The sequence below is a fragment of the Sus scrofa genome, chromosome 7 (assembly GCF_000003025.6).
Source record: "Sus scrofa isolate TJ Tabasco breed Duroc chromosome 7, Sscrofa11.1, whole genome shotgun sequence".
NCBI classification, from domain to species: domain Eukaryota; kingdom Metazoa; phylum Chordata; class Mammalia; order Artiodactyla; family Suidae; genus Sus; species Sus scrofa.
Genome location: NC_010449.5, coordinates 31,670,501 through 31,693,960, shown reverse-complemented (window position 1 = coordinate 31,693,960; position 23,460 = coordinate 31,670,501). Strand labels below are relative to the sequence as shown.

At 38.6% G+C, this 23,460-nt stretch overlaps 1 protein-coding gene across 3 annotated transcripts in view; it reads left to right on the top strand.

The window, feature by feature from the left end:
* The window catches only part of SRPK1 (SRSF protein kinase 1), a 55,553-nt gene that overhangs the window by 7,345 nt on the left and 24,748 nt on the right, over nt 1-23,460 (top strand). For all 3 annotated transcript variants that reach the window (XM_021098048.1, XM_005665912.3, NM_001144113.1), the window contains 5 exon segments: nt 12,741-12,859; nt 14,779-14,887; nt 15,898-15,985; nt 17,132-17,219; nt 23,205-23,311. In XM_021098048.1, the coding sequence (XP_020953707.1) occupies nt 12,741-12,859; nt 14,779-14,887; nt 15,898-15,985; nt 17,132-17,219; nt 23,205-23,311 (511 nt within the window).

Genomic DNA, 23,460 nt, shown 5'->3' with positions numbered 1-23,460 from the left:
GCTGTGGCTGAGGTGTAGGCCGGCAGCTATAGCGCTGATTCCACCCTTAGCCTGGGAACTTCCATATGCCATGGGTGCAGCCCTAAAAAAAAGAAAGACACAAAGAAATCTCTGGTCTTTTACCTGTAGGCTCTCTACGTTTTGAATTTTCTTTGCAAATTTGTTTTTGGTAGATTGCTTCATGCTGATGTTGTGTACATCTATCAGATGGCACTTACTGTCTGGTTGACTCTTTTTAGTATGTTAGTAGCCTTTGATCACTGCCTAGATCCAATAATTTATTTAGGGTTGCAACATGGTAATATTCTACTATAATTTATTAATTGTAATACTTACATAAAGAGAAACCTTACTTCATCTCTTTGGTTACCCAGACAGGCACCTCATATATATGACAAACTGGATAAATACTTGATACTTCCCAGTTTTCAAACTAATAATGAGTTGGATTTCTAGCATCCTCCAGAATGATCAATAAAGATTTATTTGATTATGAGTTCACAGACATTTGTGGTTCAATCCATTGTAGTTTTGTATTGCTTTATGGAAGTATAGTTTATATACCGTAAAATTCACCTGTTTGAAGTATACAGTTCATTGTTTTCAGCATGTTCAAAGTCATGCAAGCAATCACCACAATCTAGTGAGTTTGAAATGTTTCCATCACCCCAAAAAGAAACCATGTGTCCATTAGCCATTACTCCTTATTACCCTTCATGCTACCTGACCGCCAGCCGTAGGCAGCCACTAATCTACTTTCTGTCTCCATGGATTTGCCTAAATAAATATTGTATTGAAATGATACAATATGTGGTCTTTTGTGAAAGGCCTCTTAGCTTTTTTTTCTTCATTTAAAAAAAAAAATTACTGAAGTATAGTTGATTTACAAGGTTGTGGTAATTTCTGCTGTGCAACAAAGAGATTCAGTTATACATGTACACACATCCATTCTCTTTCACATTCTTTTCCCACATAGATTATCACAGAATATTTTTTTTTACAGAATGAAATACATATATTTAAACACAATTACATTCAGACAGATTATTATATCATGGATCTTAAGAAACAGATTAAGTGTCTCCCTCTGGAGAAGTGGAATGGAAAATATGCTGAGACAAATAGGAAATTTATTCTATGCTTTATCCCATTTTGTATGGCTTTCATCCTTACTATTTAGTATTATCTATTACATTTCAATTTTTCTTTAAAAATTGGCATTATATTAAAATGGTGTATGTTATGCAACTAAAATTTATAAAGAAGAAAGCCTTGTATACCATTAAATATTTTATATAGTGTAGTAAAAAGAATAACTTCACTGGTAAGAATAACAAATAATACACCCTCTGAAAATAAGTAAAATATAAAATGCATAAATTGGTTAAAAAACAGTGTAACTATATAAATATGTTTTCACAATTTGTTACATCTTATTGATTCTTCAGTATAGACATTGTACCATTCTAGGTGATGTGATAAACAAGACATTATAGACTTTACATTGTACCATGGGGAGAAATGGTTATTAATGATACAATTGTAGAACTTACTATTTAATTGTACAGTTGCATTATTTAATTATAATTACCATAAATCTTTGATGGAGAGGAAATCAGAATCAGATGTAAGAAGACTTCAGCATTCCAAGAATGATGTCAAATGACCCCCTTCATGGTAGATTATGCACTTATTTACTATGAGATATATTTCTTCTCCAGAGATTCCTTGTTAGTGCATCAATTGTAGATTTTTGGTTTGCAGTTATTCTGAAGTTTTGATATAAGAGTCTATATGTATATGAGATTGTTTTAAGTTGTTATTCTCTTAATTGCAAGTTCATCTCCAGTGTCCTGCATTTGTACCCACCTCTTCTCATGATTTCTGATTTTGGTGGTATAATTGTGCATGGATGATTTCGTATTTTTACTGTATATATACCTTTACTGGTGAGCCTTGTCATTTGTGGAATTTTTTTTTTCCTGTTGCTGTCTTGCCTTTTCTTCCTAGAGAAGTTCCTTTAGTATTTGTTGTAAGGCTAGTTTAGTATTGCTGAATTCTCTCAACTTTTACTTATCTGTGAAGGTTTCAATTTCTCCTTCAAATCTGAATGAGAGCCTTGCTGGGTAGAGTAATCTTGGTTGGAGGTTTTTTCCTTTCATCACGTTAAATATATCATGCCACTCCCTTCTGGCCTGCAGAGTTTCTGCTGAAAAATCTGCCCATAACTTTATTGGGGTTCCCTTGTATGTTACTTGTTTCTTTTCCCTAGCTGCTTTCAAGATTTTCTCTTTGTCTTTAATTTTGATCAGTTTAATTAATACGTGTCTCGGTGTATTCCTCCTTGGGTTTATTTTATATGGTACTCGTTGTGCTTCCTGGATTTGAGTGAGTGGTTCCTTTCCCATGTTTGGGAAGTTTTTGGCTCTTATCTCTTGGAATATTTGTTCTGTCCCCTTCTCTCTCTCTTCTCCTTCTGGCACCTCTGTAATATGGATGTTGGTGTGTTTAACATTGTCCCAGAGTTCTCTGAGACTCTCTTCATTTGTTTTCAATCTTTTTTTTCTTTTCTGTTCTGCATCCGTAATTTCCACTAATCTGTCCACCTCGCTTATTCGTTCTTCTGCCTCCTGTATTCTGCTGTTAGCTGCTTCTAGTGAATTTTTTATTTCAGTTATTGTATTTTGCATCTCTTCTTGTTTAAGTTTTATATCTTGTATCTCTTTGGTCAGTGTTTCCTGTAAGTTATCCATCTTTGCCTCCAGTTTATTTCCAATGTCTTGCATCATCTTCAGCATCAACAATCTAAAGTCTTTTTCCTGGAGGCTAAGAATCTCCTCATTGCTTAGCTGATTTTCTGGGGTTTTTCCTTTATCCCTCATCTGAGTTATAGTTCTCTGTCTTTTCATTTTTATAGGTTTTTTGGTGTGGTGACTTTTTACAGATACTAGAGTTGTAGCCTCTCTTACTTCTGGTGTCTGCCCCCCTTGTGGCTGAAGTCTGTTTGGGGGCTTGCTGTAGGCTTCCTGATGGGAAGGGCTGATGCCTGCCCACTGGTAGGTGGAGCTGATTCTAATCCCTCTGGTGGGTGGGGCTTAGTCTCTGGATGGGATTAGAGGCATCTGTGTGCCTGAAGGGTCTTTAGGTAGCCTGTTTACTGAGGGGTGGGGCTGTGATCCCACCTGGATTGTTGTTTGCCCTGGAGCTTCTCAGCACTGACCGTTGGGTGGGGCCAGATCTCCCCAAAATGGCCACCTCCAGAGAAAGGCAGCTGCTGAATATTCCCAAGAGCTTTGCCTTCAATGTCCCTCCCTCACAACAAGCCACGTTCACCCCTATTTTCCCAGGATGACCTCCAAGAACTGCAGTCAGGTTTGACCCAGATTCCTATGGAGACCTCGCTCTGCCCTGGGATCCAGTGCACGTGAAAGTCCGTGTGCACCTTTAAAAATGGGGTCTCTGTTTCCCCCAGTCCTGTGGAGCTTCTGCGCACAAGCCCCACTGGCCATCAATGCCAGATGCTCCAGGGGCTCTTTCTCCTAGTGCCAGATCCCCACATGTGAGGGTTTGATGTGGGGCTCAGAACTCTCACTCCTGTAAGTGAGTCTCTGTGAACCAGTTAGTTTTCAGTCTGTGGAGCTTCCCACCCAGCAGGTATGGGGTTGTTTATATAGTGAAATCGCCCCTTCTACCTCTTGATGTGTCCTCCTCTTTTTCTTCTGGAGTAGGGTATCTTTTTTAAGCTTTCCGATCCATTTGGGTGGAGTTTGTAAATTTTGTTGTTTTTAGGAGAGAAATTGATCTCCAGTCCTTCTATTCTGCCCTCTTAATCCTCTCCTCTTCTTAGCTTATTTTTAATGTTCATGCATTTTGTAGCATGTTGTGTGTGTGTGTGTCTGCATCTGCAGCATGCATAAGTTCTTGGGCCAGGGATCGAATCTGAGCCACAGCTGTAACCAGAGCCACAGAAGTGACAAGGCCTGATCCTTAACTCACTGAGCGATGAGGGGACTCCTGTAGCATGTATTTTTTTTGGTTGTCCTTTCTTTGGCCAATTGGAATCCTTTCATGGCCCCTGAGTCCTTTTGACTCAACATGGGGAATCTTTTTTTTTTTTTTTAATTTTTTTATTACTCAATGAATTTATTACATTTATAGTTGTACAAGGATCATCGCAATCCAGTTTTATAGGATTTCCATCCCACAACTCAACATGGGGCATCTTTGATAGCTTTTTGCTATATTATGGTTTGACAGTTTGTCCACACTTGCACATTTTCAGCCCCAGAGCAGGAAATAGCTTTTTCTCTAAGAAGCTTTTTAGTGTGGGAAATGGCATTTGGAGATCACAATCTGGGCATTTAAGGTGCTTATTTCTACTGAGTTAGTCATTGTTTCTAGGCCTTTTCTGTGATTAGAGTTAGGAAATAAGTTATGTTGTTTTTTTCTCTCAAAAAAAATTGTGAGTTCATGTTATACTTAAAAATCAAGTTAGGAGTTCCTGCTGTGTTGCAGTGGGATTGGTGGCATCTCTGCAGCTCCATGACACAGGTTCAGTCCCTGGCCCAGCACAGTGGGTTAAGGATCTGATGTTGCCACAGGTGCAGCTCGAATCTGGTCTTTGGCTCAGGAACTCCATATGCTGCAGGGGTGGACAGAATAAGTGAATGTGTAAATACATAAATAAAAGTTAAATGACCAAGGGACTTTCCTAATCTTTGATTTTACATCTCTGTCTCCCTTCTCACATGTTGAAAACCCCAGTTCTCAACAGTGCCAACATGATTATTCATTTTCTTTTCCCACGGCGTAGATGCAAAATAGTCTCAGAATGAAAATCTCCACTACTGTTAACAATATGATAACTGAAGAAAGCTAATGATTTCTTCGCATTGTTATTAGGGGATTGTTCAGTAGGGATATAGAGTCAACTTACTGAGTTTTAAAGTTATGTGGCCTAGTTCTTTGCTGTGTGATTGATTATATTACCACCTGGTACACAGATGGATTTGTTTCATTTTTGGTTTCATTTTATATCATCTTTGGCTTTTTTTAATCTTGCAGAATGTGGGTCATCTGTGTTCTTAGTTTAAAATGAATATTACATGTGCAGTAAATTATTACTGTATTGATTTACTTTTAGAATATGGCTTCTGAAGCCTACTATCCATAAGCCAAAAGGGAATGGGGATTATTAGAACGTATGGAGAAGGCTTCCTCCTTTGTCCTGTGAGATGAGTTGTGTTACTAGGTCTTCAGATTTTTCGAGAGACCCTAGAAATCTGTTTCCATGTGTTTCTCTCACCTATTTTGATTTTTTTAAAAACATTATAAACAAAAGTTTAGGGGCAGGATTTTATAGCCTGCAGTTTGCAATCTCTATTGTAGAGTGTTTAGGCTAAGGGTTAGTCATTAATTGGCCTAGTTAATAGGCCTAATACTATCTCTAGCACTATCTCCTAAAGTTACTGTAAGCACAGTTGTGGAAGAGCCCTGTGGTTCTGTGTGCCATTTACTCGAGGATTAACTTGGAGAATTTGAAAAAGATCCATGAGATCAGCTGTGAAGACCAGAATATTTAGTTTTTCAATTACTTTAGCAAAAAATGGCTTCAGAAACCACAAAATAAGTTAAACATAGGTTTAATATAAGTTAAATAAACAAAGGTTTGTTTTTAGAGAAGTATAGTAGTAGCACTGGACAATTAGTTGTCAAGAGCTAACTAAATAAAAATCATGTTCATTTGTACCATAATGAGCCTTTGGTTATATAGATGAAGGTTAAGACCAGGTATAATTCATTGTTACTGGGTAGTAAATTTATTGGTGGCTTAAATGCCTTGTATAATATTCGTAAGTATTTTTTGGATTGCTTAGCAAAAAGTTTGAGAACATTTGATATATATTTTAGCCACCATATGAAAATTGTCACAGTAGTGGTGAATAGTCATCAGTGGCATGAGGTTTGGTATTGGTATCATGGATTGCGTTGATGACTTTTATTAAGTAATTAATTAATTTAGGCCACACCAGTGGCATGGGGAAATTCCTGAGCCAGGGACCAAATCTGAGCCATAGCTGTAATCAGAGCCACAGCAGTGATGGCGCTGGATCCTTAACTCTCTGTGCCACCTGGAAATGCTGGCGACCTTTTTTTTTTTTTTTCCTGTCTTTTTAGGGCCATACTCACAGCATATGGAAGTTCCCAGGCTATAGGATCCGATCAGAGCTGTAGCTGCTGGCCTGCACCACAGCCATAGCTACGTGGGATCCGGGATCCAAGCTGCCTCTGCAACCACAGCTCACAGCAGTGCCAGATCCTTAACCCTTTTGTCTCCTGACATACTAAGCTAGTCTTATTTTCTAATAATTATAAATGTAATTTATAAGCAACTGTATCATTGATTTTGCTCTTGATTGTGGTGCTGCCCTTCAATCTCAAATGTCCTTTCAAACAATCAGTTTGATCTAAGATGTCAGATTCTGTCTACATATGAGCTTGATGGCATTCTCCCTTGACTTTTTTTTCTCTTCTATGACTGTCTGTGCCTTTGAGAATAGATTTTGCAGGAATTGTATTTTGCATATTTCTTTGCTAATATTGATAATATAATGGGATAGATTAGGAAACTTACACTCATGTTCCAGGTGGAAGGATAATATAGATATGTACTCATATACTACAGAAAGCTTGTCTTTTTATGTTTTGAACTAATTTACCTATTGGGTATGTGTGTTTATGTATCAGGTCTAGTTTGGAATAGAGTTGCCTAAAGATTAGAGATAGTTTATATTTAATTATGTGTATTTATCATCTGATAAATTTAGGCACTCAAATTTTGTTTCAGTGTTGCCAAACTCTAGCTCCATTTTAGGATTACTAAACTGTGATTGGTACTTGAGTATGTCTTAGAAATTAAATTCAGTTTGTCAGTTTGCAAAAGAAAGAAATTATCTGTCAGGAAAAATACATGTGGAAAAGGTTATAGGAGAGATTTGGCATTTATTGAGCTTTACTGCATGTAGATGCTATAACTTAAAACAGCATCTAATTAAATTTAAATTCATATTACATACTCCAGATGGGATACAAAGATGACTTAGAGTGAGCCCGGAGTTTTCTTATGCTGCAGCAGGTTAAGGGTCAGGCATTGTCACTGCAGTGGCTTAAGTTGCTGCTGTGGTGTGGGTTTGATCCCTGGCCAGGAACTTCTGCATGCCATGGGTGCAGCCAAAAAAAACCCCCAAAACAACAGAGTGAGCCCTTCCCCTCAGGACCTTTTAAGGGAGATAAGTACACAAATATAATTATCTTCCAGTCTCTATTAGTTTGCTAGGGTTACCAAACAAAGTACCACAGTCTGGATGACTTAAACAATAGAAATTTATTGTCGGTCAGTTCTGGAACCTAGAAGTCTGAAATGAAAGTGTCTGCAGCGTTGGTTTCATTCTGAGGACTGAGGGAAAGATCTCCTTGAGGCCTCTCCCCTGGCTTGAAGGTGGCTGTCTTAATGTGTCTCTGCATCGTTTTTCTTCTGTGTGTTTCTCAATCTGTGTCCACATTTCCTCTTTTATAAAGACACTAGGGAGTTCCCGTTGTGGCGCAGTGGTTAACGAATCCAACTAGGAACCATGAGGTTGCGGGTTCGGTCCCTGCCCTTGCTCAGTGGGTTAACGATCCGGCGTTGCCGTGGGCTGTGGTGTAGGTTGCAGATGCGGCTCGGATCCCGCGTTGCTGTGGCTCTGGCGTAGGCCGGTGGCTACAGCTCCGATTCAACCCCTAGCCTGGGAACCTCCATATGCCGCGGGAGCGGCCCAAGAAATAGCAACAACAACAACAAAAGACAAAAAGACAAAAGACAAAAAAAAAAAAAAAAAAAAAGACACTAGTCATATTGGGTTAGGGCTCATCCTAATGACCTCATCGTAGCTTGATTACCTCTATGAAGATCCTATCTCCAAATAGTCACATTCTGAAATACTGGAGGTTAGGACTCCAATGTATGTTTTGTGGGGGACACAACCCGTAACACAGTCTCTAGAAGATAGTTCTGTGATTAGAACAGTTCTTCATTTCCCAAGGCAGAAAGAAGTAGAAGACTGAAGTTTACATGTTAAGTAAACTATAGTTTCTAAGATGTTTTTTCCAGCCAGATTTTAGTTGGTCTTTTGAAGCCAGAGTTAAAAATTTATTTCTAAGACCCAAACATATCACTTTCAAATAAGTTCTTCCTCATGACTTTCAGTTTTATTTTTGATTCATTCCAGATAAAATTCTAGCACTCTCACCTCTTTAACTCATGTGTCACAACCCTGTTTAAAATTGTGTTAACATACTCTGTCCTCTTACCCTACTTAATTTTTCTTTATAGCCTTTCTCATAGCCTGACGTTACAGAACATGTGGCTCCCTGAGAGACATTGAGATAGGACTTTGATGGGACTTTGCTGTCCCAACTTAGCTATTCACCAGCAGAAACTCAAGGACCACGTAGATTCAGGTAAATTAGGGCTATTTTTTGTCACCTTGTGCTAGCATGTCATCATCTTACCCTCACTAATAGTGACTTTTTTCTCAAAATTTCTTCCTTTTTTTTTTTTTTTTTTTTTTTTTGGTTTTTGTCTTTTTCTGACAGACATTTTTCATTTGTCTGATGTTCATTGATGGACATAATGTGTAAAAGCGTGGCATTAGTAAAATGGGCAGTTAGAGAAAGCCAAGACGATGCAACAATCAAAAGGAAACTTAAAACTATAAATGGTGTCCTTAAAAGAAGGTAGTACATCATCGAAATAATGCAGAGGTCTAAGAAAGGAACGTTCAAAGCCAAAAAAAAAAAAAGGTATGGGAAATAACAGTAGAAACTTAAAAGACAACGCAAGTTAGGAAGATAAATCTAGAGAGTAGGCCAGTGGACCTAGTATGGGGGGAGGGGCCAGTTCTAGAGTAGACAATATGAAGAGGATTGAATTTTCAGTGACGTGTAGGAAATTTTCTCAACTGAATAAATCTCTAGTTTGCATGTACATAGAAAGTATTTAGCAAGGTAGAGTTTTGGGGGGTTTTTTTTGTTTGTTTGTTTTTTGTCTTTTTACCTTTTCTAGGGCTGCTCCCGAGGCATTTGGAGGTTCCCAGGCAAGGAGTCTAATCAGAACTATAGCCACTGGCCTACACCACAGCCACAGCAACACCGGATCCGAGCCACATCTGCAACCTACACCACAGCTCACAGCAACGCCGGATCCTTAATCCACTGAGCAAGGCCAGGGATCAAAGCCGCAACCTCATGGTTCCTAGTCGGATTCGGTAACCACTACACCATGACGGGAATTCCTAGCAAGGTAGAGTCTTAAAAAAAATTCTGAAAATTCCAGAATGTGGGAATTCAAGAGAAGTTCCTTTAAAACAAAAAAACACCTTCTAGGGAGAAAAACAAGCCTTATTTCAAGGCACAGAAGACATTGAGGGACTGAGCCATTTACCCAGACTGGCAGTCAAGGATGGGATAAAATAAAGATATAGGGGATCTTAATAAATGTACCTACCATGCACTGATGCTCCAGAAGTTACTGATAAATATGCACTATGAAAATGGAGTAAATCAATAGAAGAGAACTATGAGATTGAGGAAAGAGGACATCCAACAAGAAGATGACAGAACACTGAAGACATTATGAATATACTTAAAATTAATACTTAAATATAAATTAAGTACGTTTTAAAATGAAGTTTAAAAGTTAAAGTTTTTTCCACTTAGTTGATCTATTTCTCTATTGAGTTAGAATAAGATGAGCTTTCCTTCTGTACCAGCCATGGTCAGAATAGACACTTATAATTTACATTGTGACTTGGAATTTATAATTCAGTTTTGAATCCTTGACCTGGGAATGATACTTAATAATATTAAGTTTTATAACTAAAAACAAATCTTCAAAAATTATGTTCTTCCAAAAATGTTTTGAATCTCTAAAAATTTAATTTTTAACTTTTCTTCTCCCATAGTGCTTATGGAATTGTAATAATCCAACATTTTCATGTCTGGTTTTTGCTCCTTTTATCTTTCTGCTTTTCAAAATTTTCACAATTGCAGTTCTTATCGAATTTTAATTGTAAAAGGCAACACGTTTGAAATCAGAGAATTTGTTTTAGAAACCTGTCTTAATCATAAATTTGGAATGTTCATTTGGACTCATTATTCCCACTTAGGAAATTAGACCAAGCAGTCCTATACTAAATACATTTTCCAAAGACTTGTTTTCACTAGTAATGAACACATTGAATTATGCAGTTTTGTAGCCGCTTTTGTATCCTCTGGGGAACAAAAAAGTACTGAGAATTGAGGCAGGTTAAAATGGCAACCGGAGGAGTTCCCGTCGCGGCGCAGTGGTTAACGAATCCGACTAGGAACCATGAGGTTGCGGGTTCGGTCCCTGCCCTTGCTCAGTGGGTTAACGATCCGGCGTTGCTGTGAGCTGTGGTGTAGGTTGCGGCTCGGATCCCGTGTTGCTGTGGCTCTGGCTTAGGCCAGCGGCTACAGCTCCGATTCGACCCCTAGCCTGGGAACCTCCATGTGCCTCGGAAGCGGCCCAAAGAAATAGCAAAAAGACCAAAAAAAGGGGGGGGGGGACCAGAAATCTAAATTTGAATCATAAGTCATGCTTAACAAGGTATATCTTATGTCTCAATAGCCCATGTAACTGGTTTTGCTGTAACATTTTTTGTTAAGTTGAATCTTTGAAAAACAAACAAACCTGGGGAGTTCCTATTGTGACTCAGCGGGTTTTAGGAACCCAACATAGTGTCTCTGAGGACACAGGTTTGATCCGTGGCCTTGTTCAAGGGGTGAGGGATCCAGTGTTGCTGCAAGCTGTGGCATAGGGCACAGATGGTGGCTTGAATCTGGCATTGCTGTGGCTGTGTCATAGGCCAGTAGCAGCAGCTCCATTTCGACCCCTAGCCCAGGAACCTCAAATGCTGCAGGTGCAATCTTTAAAAAAAAAAAAAAAAAAAAAAAAATCCAAAAAAAAATCTGAAACAAGTTGATGAAAATGCAAATAAAATACTGAAAAATAGGAATTAAAATTCCTTTTCCTACAACTACTGAGTTCTGTGTAACCCTGCTTTTTTTGTTTAAAGCTTTATGAAGGAGGCAGCTTCAAGTGTCTGAACCTGAGTGCAAAGGCAAGTTTCTGTCTACTGAATTTCTCAGTGCTCAGAATTTTTTTTTTAACTAAGTGATGGCCTGTAGAGAAAGGAACTAATTTAAAAGTTTTTAATGCATTATAAAGTGAGATAACATTTTTTCCTGTCAAATTAGCTAAGTTTTGTGAATTTAGTAATATTTAATACTGGAAGACCACACGTGGCCGGAGATTGTAATTCATTCCAACTGTTTCAGAAAAGCCATATGTGTAATCCCACCTTCATGAGCACAGACCAGAGAGGAAATAGTCTATAGTGTTAATATGTTCAGAGTAGAGGTATTTTATTTATTTATTTTTTAGGGCCGCACTTGTGGCATATGGAAGTTCCCAGGTTAGGGGTTGAATTGGAGCCCTAGCTGCCAGCCTGCATCACAGCCACAGCAATGCCAGATCCGAGCCTCGTCTGCAACCTACATCACAGGTCATGGCAATGCCGGATCCATAATCCACTGAATAAGGCCAGGGATTGAACCCTCTTGGAAACTGAATCCTCTTGTTTTTTTGTTTTTTATTGACTACTGCTTTTGGAAACTGAATCCTCTTGGAAACTAGCCAGATTCTTAACCTGCTGAACCACAAAGGGAACTCCAGAGTAGAGGTATTTTAAAACAAAAAAATTATTTTCAAAATTTCCTACACTTAACTTTTTTTTTTTTTTTTTCTTTTAGGGCCACACCTGCAGCATATGGAGTTTCCCAGGACAGGGGTCAGATCGGAGCTGAAGCCACAGCTGAAGCTGTGAAGCCACAGCTCACAGTAATGCTGCATCCTTAACCCACTGAGCAAGGCCAGGGATTGAACCTGCTTCCTTATGGGAACCAGTCAGATGCATTTCTGCTGCACCACGATGGAAACTTCTAACATGTTATTTTTATAAGTAGGGGAAAATGTTTGTAAATACAGAATAAAGAATATCCAGAGTTCCTGTCGTGGTGCAGCAGAAACGAATCCGACTAGGAACCATGAGGTTTCGGGGTAGATCCCTGGCCTCGCTCAGTGGGTTAAGGATCTGGCGGTGCCGTGAGCTGTGGTATAGGTCGAAGACGAGGCTCAGATCTCACATTGCTGTGGCTGTGGTGTAGGCCGGCAGCTGTAGCTCTGATTAGACCCCTAGCCTGGGAATCTCCATATGCTGCGGGAGGGGCCCTGAAAAGACAAAAGACAAAAAAATAAATAGCAAGAAATAAAGAATATCCAAAAATACTCCACAAGAGTTCTTATTGTGGGTCAGCAGTAACGAACCTGACTAGTATCTGTGAGGACACAGGTTCGATCCTTGGTCTTAATCAGTGGTTTAAGGATCCAGTGCTGCTGTGAGCTGTGGTGTAGGCCAGCAGTTGCAGCTCCAGTTCTACCTCCTAGCCTGGGAACTTCCATATGATGCACTTACGGCCCCCCCAAAAAAAAAAGAAAAAAAAACTAGTAAAATAACTAATGTTTCCCTAGGCTACCACCTAGGTAACACTCTATATTATCTATTAATTGGTGTTACTTTCTTCTGTTCATATAGGATAAACATATTTGTATTATTTCTTAGATCTGAAACTCAGCACCGAGGCTCTGCTCCCCACTCTGAAAGTGATCTACCAGAGCAGGAAGAGGAGATTCTGGGATCTGATGATGATGAGCAGGAAGATCCCAATGATTACTGTAAAGGTAAGGTTTTCTGTGAGGAGATACTAAGACGTGATCCATTTACTGCAGTTTTTCATTTGACTTTAGTGTTAGCATAAACAGTGTGTCTGGTTCCCCACCCCACCTCCCTACACCTGTCCCCATGGCATTTGGAAGTTCCTGGACTAGGGGTCAAATTGGAGCTGCAGCTACCAGCCTCTACCACAGCCACAGCAACACCAGATCCGAGCCACATATGCAGCCTACCCATGGCAACACCAGATCCATAACCCACTGGGTAAGGCCAAGCATCAAACCCACATCCTCATGGACACTGTGTTGGGTTCTTAACCCCCTGAGCCACAACAGGAACTCAGGCATAAACAGGGGGGTTTTTTTTTTTTTGTTTGGTTGATTGGGGTTTTTTTTGTTTTTCTGTTATTGTTTTTGCATTTTTAGGGCTGCACCCATAGCGTATGGAGGTTCCTAGGCTAGGTGTCAAATCAGAGGTACAGCTGCTGGCCTGCACAACAGCCACAGCAACACAGGATCTGGACCTTGTCTGCAACCTACACCACAGCTTATGGCAACACTGGATCCTTAACCCACTGAGCGAGGCCAGGGATGGAACCTGCAACCTCATGGTTCCTAGTTGGATTCGTTTCCACTGTGCCACAGCAGGAATTCCCAGCATAAACAGTTTTAATGCTTTTCTCTAAGTACAGGAATTAGTATTCCCTTTTAGTAATTAAAACTTTGTTTTATATTAAATCTGTTTCTATTCCTTTTCTCCTTAAATATGGTAGTGCATATTTACCTTAGAAATTTCAAAAATGTATTCAACAAAAAGAAAATAAAGGCTATCTGTAGTGCTGTCATCCAGAAGTAACCAGCGATAAGATTGGATATACAGACTTGGAAAACACTTGCTTTTTCATTATTTTTTTCTTAAAGTGTTGATTGCTAACATATGTTAACTGGAATTAACAGATACTTAAACTGTTTTAGAAGATTACCTGATATGTTTCCTTATGAAACTTTCCAGTATTCTTGGGTAGCTCTTAAAACAGAGTGTATATTACCATCGAGGAGAACCTGGTTGTTCTTAGCAGCAGAGATGTTAAAATCCCTTGATTCCTGCCACTGTTGGCAGCCTCTTTAGGCCTTCCTGGTTTTTTTCTGTTGTATTATGTGTTTTAGAAAAGCAGTTCCTTTTTTTATTTTAAGTTAAGTAAATAGAACTCATTAATTTCTCTCCTAAAATATATCCCGAGGGAGTTCCCTGGTGGTCTTGTGGTTAGGGCTCTGTTTTCACCTCTGTGGCCTGGGTTCAATCCCTGGTCTGGGAACTGAGATCCCACATCAAGTTGCAGCATGCTGCAGCCAAAAAATTTTTTTTTTAATTCTGAGACTACAACCGTAAATGGATTTTATAGTTTAGATAAATCTGTTGAATTATTGAGGGGCAAGAATGGTGTGATACATAACCTTACTCTTGTTTGGGGCTGACTTTATTTTTTTAGGTAACTAAAGCATCACTTGCTCACTCTTATTAATCATTACTCTTATTCTCTAAGATACTTTTTTGTAGCATGAGCTCAACACTAGTGTGTGGCTGACTTAAAATTGTCCTTTGTTGAATTGACTGTATTAGAAGAAACCAATTTGGGAGTTCCTATTGTGGCTCAGAATCTGACATAGTGTCAGTGAGGATGCAGGTTCCATCCTTGCCCTCTATCAGTGGGTTAAGGATCTGGTGTGGCTATGGCTGTGGCATAGGCACAATTTCGTAGGCCTTAGCTGCAGCTCCTATTCAGCCCCTAGCCTAGAAACTTCCATATGCCCAGGTGTGGCCCCCCCAAAAAAATGTATTTGATAAAAGGTGTATTGATGTTGAAAAATGGGTTGTAAGATATCCTTTCTTACGTAAAGTGACTGTTTTCTTCCTGTTGTTCTTCCAGGAGGCTACCATCTTGTGAAAATCGGAGATCTATTCAATGGGAGATATCATGTGATCCGAAAATTGGGCTGGGGACACTTTTCAACAGTATGGTTATCATGGGATATTCAGTAAGTTTTAATGGTCCTGCAAGTGAATTAGGTCGTTTTTAAATGTTTTGCCTGGTTTTCCACCTTCAGGCTAACTCTAGACTAATTTCTTAATCAGAATCTTAACTGTTGATAATCTTTATGTTCTTGGCCAAATGACTTCACTCTGAAGCACCTTAGAGAAACAAGATTGATTAAATTAGTATCAGTAAGGTGCTTGAAGCTCCCAAATTCGAAGTATGGGATGTAACCTTTCAGTTTTTCTCACAGGAAGGAGTAGAGTAAAATTTTTTTATTGTGTCCTTTAGTTTCACCTATGTGAAATTATTTTTGTGTGTGTGGTTTCTTTTGCTGACAGATTTGCTCAGCCATACAATCTAAAACCTCTCTATGTAAAAACCGCAGGCAGTTAACATTGGGTGTTTACCTAAAAGTATCTTTGATGAGACAGCAATTGCTGTCTGTGCACTTAGGTTATAAACAGTTTTTCACCCATGTATTCTGGCTTCTTAGAGGAAAGTGTTAATAGCATTTAACCTTTTCTTTTTTTGTTTTGTTTGTTCTCTTTTTTAATCATTTATATATATATATTTTTTTCTACTGTACAGCATGGTGACCCAGTTACATATACATGTATGCATTCTTTTTTCTTACATTAAGTGTTCCATCATAACCTTTTCCCTTTACCCTGGATACTTTTAGTTTGATGGAGTTTTCCCTTTTATCTCTATTTCATGGTTTTACTTTGATTCACAGAGACATTCGGAGGGGTAGATTTTAACTTAGAGAAAATGTTTGGTGTCTGACATTATCCTAGAACAGATTTTTTTTCTTTTTGTAAGTTAAATTTGGCCAGTTAGTGCCGCTAACAGATATAGACAGCCCCATTGAAGTAGAAGTTTGTATCTGAGCACAGGACAAAATGAAATCAACATTTGTAGTTTTGTCACCATTTCCCAGTTACAGTTAAATCTTAGCTTCCTAAGTAGGGGTAGGACATTTAGTCTTAATTGCCTGTGTTTGTTTCTTAGGGGGAAGAAATTTGTGGCAATGAAAGTCGTTAAAAGTGCTGAACATTATACTGAAACAGCACTCGATGAAATCCGGTTGCTAAAATCCGTAAGTATTTGATTATGAGCTGCAAAGTTTTATTAAAAAAGCATTGTCTTTTCAGTTGAGACACACCAAGTGTATACTCTTGCATGGCTGGTATTTACTGTAAAGCTCCAATATCCTTAAAAGAAGACAGTATTTGTTTTAAAATGTAGTAAAAATATGTAAGATAAAAATAAGCACTGTATTCTCTTTAGTATCTGGAGACTTTGGTAAAATGTATCAAAAACTTATTTTCGATTTTGTTATAAATTAGGAAATGTCAGTGTAGCGAAAGGAGCTTAAACTCAAAGTTAGAAAACATGAGTTTTAGGACCATCACTCTCCCAGTATGTCCTCATCATTACTCATTTCTTCTGAGCCTTGGATTTTTCATTTATTAAGTGAGGCTGTTGAACCAGGAGAGGTCCTGGGAAGTACTTTTCAGAGTGCTAGTCTGTGACAAAATAAGGAGCTCAGGCCCAAAAGTAAATCAGTGAACTGCTTCCTTCCCTGAGAAAGTTTTTCTGTGAAAAAAATGAAGGCTGAATAAACAATGTGGTTAGTTGCTTTAGTTGACTTGCATCCTACAAAAGGAATTATTTCTTTTTTTTTTTTTTTTTTTTTTTTTCTTTTTGTCTTTTGTTGTTGTTGTTGTTGCTATTTCTTGGGCCGTTCCCGCGGCATTTGGAGGTTCCCAGGCTATTGGTTGAATCGGAGCTGTAGCCACCGGCCTACGCCAGAGCCACAGCAACTCGGGATCCGAGCCGCGTCTGCAGCCTACACCACAGCTCATGGCAACGCCGGATCGTTAACCCACTGAGCAAGGGCAGGGACCGAACCCGCAACCTCATGGCTCCTAGTCGGATTCGTTAACCTCTGCGCCACGTCGGGAACTCCAAAAGGAATTATTTCTCCTGGCCCGGTAACTAGCAGTTAATTTGGGAGCTGCACTTTGAATAGCAAAATGGTGGAATTGGAATAGTCATTGTTGGTTGTATTTTCTTTTGTGAACTGCTGTAATAGTAAGTTCTTTCTCTACTTGAGCTATTAAAATTTTGTATGTTTTTCTCATAGATTGGTATGAGCTCTTTCTTGGAGTGACCCTTTGTTGTTTTTTGGTTTCTTTTTATGCTTTCCTTTTGCTAAATATCACCTCTTCTCTGTTTGTAGGTTCGCAATTCAGATCCTAATGATCCAAATAGAGAAATGGTTGTTCAACTACTAGATGATTTTAAAATATCAGGAGTTAATGGAACACGTATCCTTTTTAGAATATATTTGAAAACAAATCATGAAATAACTTTATCCCAAAGAAAGGAACAAGATTTGTGCAGATAGCATTGATTTCTGCTTTCAAAACAAATTATAATCCGATTATTTTATTGTAAACTTTTAAACTCATGTAAATCATGCCTATCTTTGTATGTTGTGATTTTTTTTCAGGCTAATATTGCTTTATACTTCTCCTTTTTAGGCAAATTAAAGCCAAAGTCAAAAGAAGTGTTTTTAGAAAATAGCCTTGTATTAAGTAAAGTTTCTACAGTTCTTAGCAATTAGCACAGAAACATTAATGGGATTAATTTTTCATGATAAATACTGGGTATATAAGAATTTAATGCATTTACTATCTCAACATTGAAGAGGCCATGAGTATAGGTTATGCTTAGAATCTAAACAAGTACGATTGTTCATATTCTGTTGTAATGCAAACAGTTATTGTATGTTTTTACCTGGAATTTTTATGGCGTTTTGTTTGTTTTGCTTTTTAGGGCCATACCCATGGCATAAGGAAATTCCCAGGCTAGGGTTCGAATCAGAGCTACAGCTGCCAGCTGACACCATAGCCACAGCAACGCCAGATCCCCAACCCACTGAGTGAGGCTGGGGATCGAACCCGCATCCTCATGGATACTAGTTGGATTCGTTTCCACTGTGCCGCATCAGGAACTCCTGATGTGGAATTTTTAGAATTTTAAAGTTGGAAGGAATGTTAGCTTTTTTTTTTTTTTTTTTCCTTTCCCCACAAGTTAATATTAGAATGACATGCAGTGAGCTAATTGAAAGGTAGTTGCAACAGGCATGCTTATAAAGACCTATCAGAGAGTTCCTGTTGTGGCGCAGTGGTTAACAAATCCGACTAGGAACCATGAGGTTGCGGTTCGATCCCTGGCCTTGCTCAGTGGTTTAAGGATCTGGCATTGCCGTGAGCTGTGGTATAGGTTGCAGACGTGGCTCGGATCCCACGTTGCTGTGGCTCTGGTGTAGGCCAGTGGCTATAGCTCTGATTAGACCCCTAGCCTGGGAACCTCCATATGCCACAGGAGTGGCCCAAGAAATGGCAAAAAGACAAAAAAAAAAAAAAAAACCTATCAGATTTTTCAGAATAAAAGATGAAGAAGAATCTCACTTGGATTGGAGTTTATAAACTGTTTTAAAATGTATAAGGAAAGGCATTTCATATGTCATTCTACTTTCTCTGCATGTTTAGTTTTCTCTTAACATACATTCCTAATTGCTGGTGATGATCATTGAGGGGGTGGGGGAGGTGGTTGTTTGTTTGTTTGGTTTGGCTACTCCCTGGCATGCGGAAGTTCCTGGGCCAGGGATCAAACCTGCACCACAGCAGTGACAGTGCCAATGCCAAATCCTTAACCTGCTGAGCCACCAGGGGACTACATTGGTCATCTTTTTTTTTAAGGAGGTGGGCTATATGTAAGACTGTAATTTCATGTGGACTGTGGTTAGAGATTTGAACAGAGAATCAAGGAGAGAGAATGAATCAGTGATAACATGTAGATTATATCTATTATTATGAAGTTAGCTGTTGGTTTTTTCTTTAGTGAAGTACAAATCATATCTCCCCAATCTCTAAGGAAAACTGCTACGAGAATCATCCCATATGAATCATCATTTTCTGTATATGGTGGTCATTTCATAGATGACATACTCTGTGTGTATGTGGTATGTCCGTTTTCAAAGGATTAAGTAGGCTAATGAAGAAATGAAAACATTCAGGATGCCTTGATGGCCATTAGGTTCTGTAATGTTGGTCATTTCTGTAATGTTGGTCATTTCTGTAATGTTGGTCATTGTGCCAAATTTCTCTCTAAATTTAGGAAGGTTATAATAAAACTAGGAATATTCTAGTCTCCTCAATAATGCTCAGTACCTGTATTTGACCCTAAGCAAGAAGGCTTTTTAAAAAAAAGCATCAAAATATCCTAGTTGATGTGAATGTAACGTTCTAAGAGGTTTTTCTTTCCTTTTTAAAATTTTATTTTATTTATTTGTTTATTTTTAAGGACCACATTCATGGCATGTGAAAGTTCCCAGGCTAAGGGTCAAATTGGAGCTGCAGTTGCCGGCTGACACCACAGCCACAGCAACATCAGATCTGAGCCACATTTGTGACCTATACTGCTGCTTGCAGCAACATCAGATCCTTAACCCACTGAGTGAGGTCCGGGGTCAAGCCCACATCCACATGGACACTAGTTGGGTTCCTAACCCACACTGAGTTACAGTAGGAACTCACCAAGACATTTTTTTAAAACATTACCAGGTGGTTTCTCTGTAGTTTCTATCCACTGAGTTCCTTTTTTACTCATTTCTTCCTTTATCCTTAGCCATTTCTCTTTGCCCTTCCTCCTACTTATTTCCCAGCTGTTTGGGTTACCGCATTACTTGCTGCTTGTAGAGATTGAAGAGGCTAAAGCTTAGAGCACTGATTTAAGGTTTAATGGATTATGTTATTCTTCTGCCCCCCATCTCTTTTTACACAGGCATACCTGTGTGGGGTGTTTATCTGTATTTTTCTTTGTACCTGGGCAAACCATTTCTTCTCTTGGAGCACTGTTCTTTCTCAATATTGAAGTATCACAAGGATCCTGAACTAGAAAGTTAGTTCTGTAGACTTCAGCATAGATTGGTTCATTCTGCTATTTAAGAAGGGACAGCTGGAGTTCTAAAAAATTAGAGACCAGTTTCTTAGTCCCTATATCTAGTCAGTGTTTTAGTCGCTCCAAATAAATGTTTTATACCTTTTTTTTCTTTCAGTTTTTTTAAATTCTTATTTCCATTAGGAACAGCATAGGATCTTCAACAGATCCTTAATTGACACATCAAGATGTTCCAGGCCCAACTTACACGTTTCCTGTCCCAAACCTGGGGTCAGCCATTTCTCTAAGAAGCCCTAGTTCCTTTTAGTAGGAAATGGCAAACAGAATCTAAGCACTAGATGTACACTTTGCTACCGAGTTGATTATCGCCATCACTTTTATGATTTGTTATTCCATTTCAGGGAGCAGATACCTTCGTTCCCTTCTTCTTCTCTCTTCTGCAGCTTAGTTTTGTGGGTGGGTGGGTTTATTTGTTTGGATTATTTTCTTTATTTCATTTTGGATATTTTCTCTGTGAATATATCTCACTAATCTTATTCTGCACAGTGCCTATTCTGCCATTTATTCCATCAAGGGTATTTTTCATCTCATATTCTGCTTTTCATCTCAGAAGTTCAATTTGGGTCTGTTCTTTTTTTTTTTTTCTCCCAGTTTTGTTGAGATATGATTGATATACAACACAGTGTAAGGTTTTGGGGGTTTTTTTTTTGGTGTTTATTTGTTTTTAATGGCCACACTTGCAGCATATGGGAGTTCCTGGACCGGAAATTGAATTCTAGCCGTAGCTGCATCCTATGCCAGCAACACTAGATCCTTAACCTCTGTGCCAGGCCGGGGATTGAACCTCCATCCCAATACTCCCAAGACACCACTGATCCCATTGTGCCACAGGGGGAACTCTTATCTTTTTTATAATAGCTGTTCTAACAAATGTGAAGTGGTATGTCATTGTGATTTTGATTTGCAATTCCTTGACGATTAGTGATGTTGAACCTTTTCATGTACCTGTTGGCCATACGTATGTCTTTGGAAAAAAATATTTGATTATTTTCTCATGATGAAGTTCGTTAATCATTTTTGTCAAGTTATGCTACATAGGTGATGTTTTATTTTTCTCAGTATATTACATCAGCAGGCACATGATGTGAATTTGTGTTTATCATGGGTAGTGATATGTTCAATCACTTGGTTAAGGCAATGTCTTTTAGATTTCCCTGTTTAAAAGTGCCTTTTTTCTTTTATAATTAAAAGCAGTCTGTAATGTAGTGTGATGCCATGATAATTCTTTTTCCCAGTAATTTTATTTTATTTTATTTTTTGTCTTTTTAGGGCCACACCTACAGCATATGGAGGTTCCCAAGATAGGGGTTGAATTGGAGCTGTAGTCCCTGGCCTGTGCCCAGCCACAGCCATAGCAACGTCAGATCCGAGCCACATCTGCGACCTATACCACAGTTCATGGCAACACCAGATCCTTAACCCACTGACCAAAGCCAGGGATTGAACCTGCACATGGGTGCTAGTCTGATTCATTTCTGCTGAGCCACGATGGGAACTCTTTTTCCCAGTAATTTTCATTCAGTAGTTTTAGTATTCATTGACTCTTAACTGAATCAGTTATTTATTACTATAATGTTGTAAAGTAGTGATTTTTTATTTTTGTCATACTTCGTATATTTATTTGTTGACATTTTCTCCAAAGAAGACATTTTCCTACCCAGACACACACTTGTTTTAGTATCCATTTGGACTCATTCTATTTTTAATTTATAAGATAATTCATAACTCTTTAAATGTTCTTACTTGGGCTGGTGGCATCTTTAAGCAGGTCCATATTGCAGTTCCCGTCGTGGCACAGTGGTTAACGAATCCAACTAGGAACCATGAGGTTATGGGTTTGATCCCTGGCCTCGCTCAGTGGGTTAAGGATCCGGCGTTGCTGTGTGCTGTGGTGTAGGTCGCAGACGTGGCTCTGATCCTGCATTGCTGTGTCTCTGGCGCTGTGGCTCTGATGTAGGCCAGCGGCTACAGCTCCGATTAGACCCCTAGCCTGGGAACCTCCATATCCTGCAGGAGCGGCCCAAGAAATGACAAAAAGACCAAAAAAAAAAGGCTGGTACGTATTTCCAAAGTATTCTAGTTTTGCCCTGAATTGGCCATTTCTTCAAGGAGTTTAGGTTATCCTTTACTGGAAAATCTTATTTAAAATGAGGGTCTGAGTATGAGATCGTTACGACATACATGTGACTTTCCAATTTATGTAGAAACTTTTAGAGATCCAAAATACTGCTGTCTTCCCACTAAACCCCTGCAGTACAGTACTTATTTAGCACACTACTAGGATTCCTGTTAGGTGTGACTAAGGTGTTCATACATCAAGAGAACACATGGTGGCAGTAGAATCAAGATGATTTTGTAAACTATGGACAGTAAAACAAGTCAGTTTCCTTTTTTTTTTTAATGTCGGCATTTGCCTCTTTAGGTTACATTTTGATACTATCTTCTACACTTAAAGCAGAATTTATTTTTCCTTGTTTTGATACTTTTGAGAGAGAGAGTTGTTACCCTGGGCATTAGGGGTTTGGGTATTTTTTTAATTTTTTTATTTTATTGACATATAGTTGATTTATAGTGTTGTGTTTATTTCTCCTGTATTCTGGAGTGACTCAGTTATTTATACATATGTATTCTTATCCATTATGATTTATCATAGGACATTGAATATAGTTCCCTGTGGTACACAGTAGAACCTTGTTGTTTGTCCATCTATATATTACAGTTCTCCTTTTCTAATCCCTAACTCTCAGTCCTTCCCAACCCTACCCTCCCTCCTCCTTGGCAACCACAGGCCTGTTCTTATCTCTGAGTCTGTTTTTGTTCTGTAGATATGTTGGTTTGTGTCCGTATTTTAGATTCCATATATATAAGTGATACATGTCTTTTTCTTTCTGTCTGACTTCACCTGGTATAATTTCTGGGTCCATCCATGTTGTTACAAGTGGCATTATTTCATTCTTTTTAAATATGGCTGAGTGATATTCCACTGTGTATACATACTGCATCTTTGAACCTTAGTTTTGATATCAGGGAGAGACTAATAAAAAACTTAAAGCTTTGTGCTTTCAGTAATTGCATGTGTATGTTTCACTTTTGTTTTTGTCACGGAGTGTTTTAATGTGCATAGTTGCACTAATTAATCTTTGAAATTTCAGAATATTGACAGCTAAATTCAAGCTATGTAACTTTATACTGAAAGGATACGTAGTAATTTCCTTGGAGTGGAACACAGCTTGCCTTGCCCCCCCTTTCTTGTGTTTCCCTTTTCCTCCTTGACAAACTCCTAGATATCTGCATGGTGTTTGAAGTTTTGGGCCATCATCTGCTCAAGTGGATCATCAAGTCCAATTATCAAGGGCTTCCTCTGCCTTGTGTCAAAAAAATTATTCAGCAAGTATGTATCTTAGTATTTTCTATGTGGTAATTTTTTTAAGGTTATACTCCATTTATAGTCATTATAAAATATTGGTGATATTCCCTGTGTTGTACAGCATATCCTTGTAGCTTATTTTTTTTTTTTATACATGATAGTTTGTATGTGGT